Here is a 2,767-nt window from a genome sequence, read left to right as displayed (position 1 = left end):
AAAGTGCATGGGTATTCACATCACAGTAAAAGCAGTTCACTTCAGCACAGCCATGCACACTCACCTTCACACATGGAAGTTCGGGATATTTCAGGTCTATGCCATATCGCTCCTTGAAGTATTCCGCAACGGACTGATTGCGATCTGAGATCATTTCCCTGTCAGCCGTATTATCCGACAACCCGTGCACCACAAGACGTTTCCTGTAGGTTTTGCCTGAAACTGCATTAAAATTCGAACCACAATCAAGAGCTATCAGAAACACCGTTAGGTGCAGTTGTAGGACACTTTCAATTGCAACAACTATGATTATGCACAATGCAAATGAACACGTTGAGCACAAAAAGAAGCTTTGGAAGGTCCCACGACATGGAGCTCCAATAAATGACCACAACGGCACACTTGGCCCAAACAATGCCACAAATTAAGAGAAAATTACCCTTATTCCTATAATGGCCGGCCTCAACATAGAGTGACTTTATTTCCTCTTTCACATGCTTCCACGTTGGTTTAGAATGCAAAACACTGCCGTACTTCGCATGTAAAATATCCGCCAAGTTTCCAGCCGGGAAAAAAGCCCTATGGGCCTAAAAACAGACACACCATTATTAATAAACTTATGTCCACACAACAGCCTCCACGCGATGTGTAATTCCACTCACTATGTCTATGTTCAGCCGGCACTTCCATTGCGGGCGAAAGCTAAGCGAATACCCACGGTAAATCCAGAAAAGACCTTCGGTGTACCTCTTTAGTTCAGCATTGCTGAAAATTGCTGACTTTAAAAGGTTAGGGAACGAGTCTTTATTAAGCCACTTGATTAGGTTGTTCAGTATATTAATGGCAGATTGTGGTAGTTCTGAAGTCTTCGAATGTCTATTTGCGAGATATTCACCGATAAGTCCGATAGAAACACTGCTCACTCTTCTCACTGTGTACTCTATCGTCAAATCATCATTTTGAGGATGCCTTGAAACCTTCGCACTACAAGTCGCTTGGCCTCCCTCCTCCCCCTCTAAGGGTTCCAGAGAGTACAAATGCTGACCACCGTCGTAAAAAACGTCACCTCTTATCCTAAATAACAGGGTACATTCACACGTTAGAAGTGCCTCAATGCTACATCTACACAGTATCAAAAAAGCGGCATCAAATTCTGGCGCAATTTGTGTCGCAGCTATTTCACTGCCAGGCCATGTGCTATATTTGTTAATTTCGTTATGAGAACGTGCTTATGAGTTTGTCAATGCGCATGTCAAAATGGAGGCATAAATCAAAGTGGCTTCCTCAACCACGATACACTCACCCCTTCATAGCATCTTTTACAAACTTCCACAGGCCCTTTTCTTCGTTGATGAGCACTTTTCCCTCAGCGTTTAATAATTTCGTCGGCGTTATGGTGTACTGTAACACCGACACGTCTGATACATCAAAATCCCAGCAATTCACTTCAACCGAGACTCTTTTCCCAGCTGTTCCCCTACCAGGACGGGAGGGGAACCTCCTCTTTTCTCTCGTTTTACTTGATCTACAAAAGCAACAACATTTGAATCAAGCGAATCCATCAGGACCCACTCTACGCAAATATGAGTAATCTTAAAGGTTGAAGTTAAGCGTGCTGAACGGACACTCACGATGCCGCTTGCGGTCTATTCGACCCCCTACAATTGAAATAAAACAGCTCTTGCGTATATTGACATAAGGGAACTAAAGGTGTCCGCGTCACTTTTAATGGATAGCCACAGTACTGAATGATCAGCACCGTTCGCAACTGTGAGAAGAAAAACAGATAGCTGAGCTCTTTCGTGCCCTTTGAGTGTAGGAAAACCACCTTCCTCCAACGCCCGGGAGCGGAGGTGCTACAATCCATTTACTTGTTGTTCCAAATCCCTTAACTGACTTTAATGCAATAACCCAAAATCCGTTAAGATCTCACCTCGGCCCAGGAGTTGTTCTCCAGACGCCAGTAACAGCTGGTGGCGTAGTGGTGAGCTGCTGATCTGCCACATCAACATCTCCCCTGTTCTGAGACATTGATCTCTCCCTAAAGTACAACACCGGCCAAAGGTTAATAAGATCCTCCTCATTGTAAGGTGATACTACAAGCCAACCAATAAAACGAGTACACCCATCCACACACCCACACTTCGCAGAACACTAAGTAAACGAGCTAACCTTCATCGAAGCCAAACTATGCAATCAACCAGTGCAATCAGAAAACTTTAATGAACACATTTACAAACACCAAGTACCAGTGAAATTACTTACATTGAGACAAATTCTAAAAAATATTTCGAAGTAATGCTGAAAAATCTCAATAAAATGGGGCAGTTGTGAAGAGCAATTATGTACATTTCCAAATTCCTTCACTTTATCCAAACACAGCCGGCTAACAGGTTTCTTTTAGGGTAAAATAATAAGTGCGAAAAAAAAGGCATTTGGCTACAACTGCCTGAAAACTCAACTAACAACTCGTTAATTCACTTCGGTAGCACTAGATGAGTATGAATGGCTTAAAATCCTTAAAACAAACCGAAATCTAATGTATGGAACGCACCAGTGGGACAGCGCAGGCGGGTTCATTTGCCAAGTACCTCTACTACCCTGGAAACCACCACCTCGTCCTCCTCGATCGAGGAATCCAGCACCACCGCTACCACGCTCGTAAAAGCCACTGCCTCGACCTCTACTGTCACCTCGATCTTCATCTCGATATCTAACTAAACATTGTAAAACTTCCTGTTAAACTCACCTCTCACTCGTATCTCCC

The 2,767-nt window shown here is 43.7% G+C and overlaps 1 protein-coding gene across 1 annotated transcript in view; it reads right to left on the bottom strand. All coding sequences in view use genetic code 11, as the record gives it.

Annotated features, from left to right (window-relative positions):
- Positions 1-2,767, bottom strand: part of EGR_10858 (Protein argonaute-2) — a gene marked incomplete at both ends in the record, with an annotated part of 6,014 nt that overhangs the window by 761 nt on the left and 2,486 nt on the right. Inside the window, 6 exons of the mRNA XM_024500107.1 lie at positions 65-222; positions 440-587; positions 663-1,074; positions 1,304-1,477; positions 1,934-2,096; positions 2,592-2,713. Of these exons, the coding sequence (XP_024345481.1) occupies positions 65-222; positions 440-587; positions 663-1,074; positions 1,304-1,477; positions 1,934-2,096; positions 2,592-2,713 (1,177 nt within the window). The remainder of the gene's footprint in view (positions 1-64; positions 223-439; positions 588-662; positions 1,075-1,303; positions 1,478-1,933; positions 2,097-2,591; positions 2,714-2,767) is intronic.

Source organism: Echinococcus granulosus, assembly GCF_000524195.1.
Source record: "Echinococcus granulosus chromosome Unknown EG_S00285, whole genome shotgun sequence".
Lineage (NCBI taxonomy): Eukaryota > Metazoa > Platyhelminthes > Cestoda > Cyclophyllidea > Taeniidae > Echinococcus > Echinococcus granulosus.
This window is presented reverse-complemented; position numbering and strand designations above follow the sequence as displayed.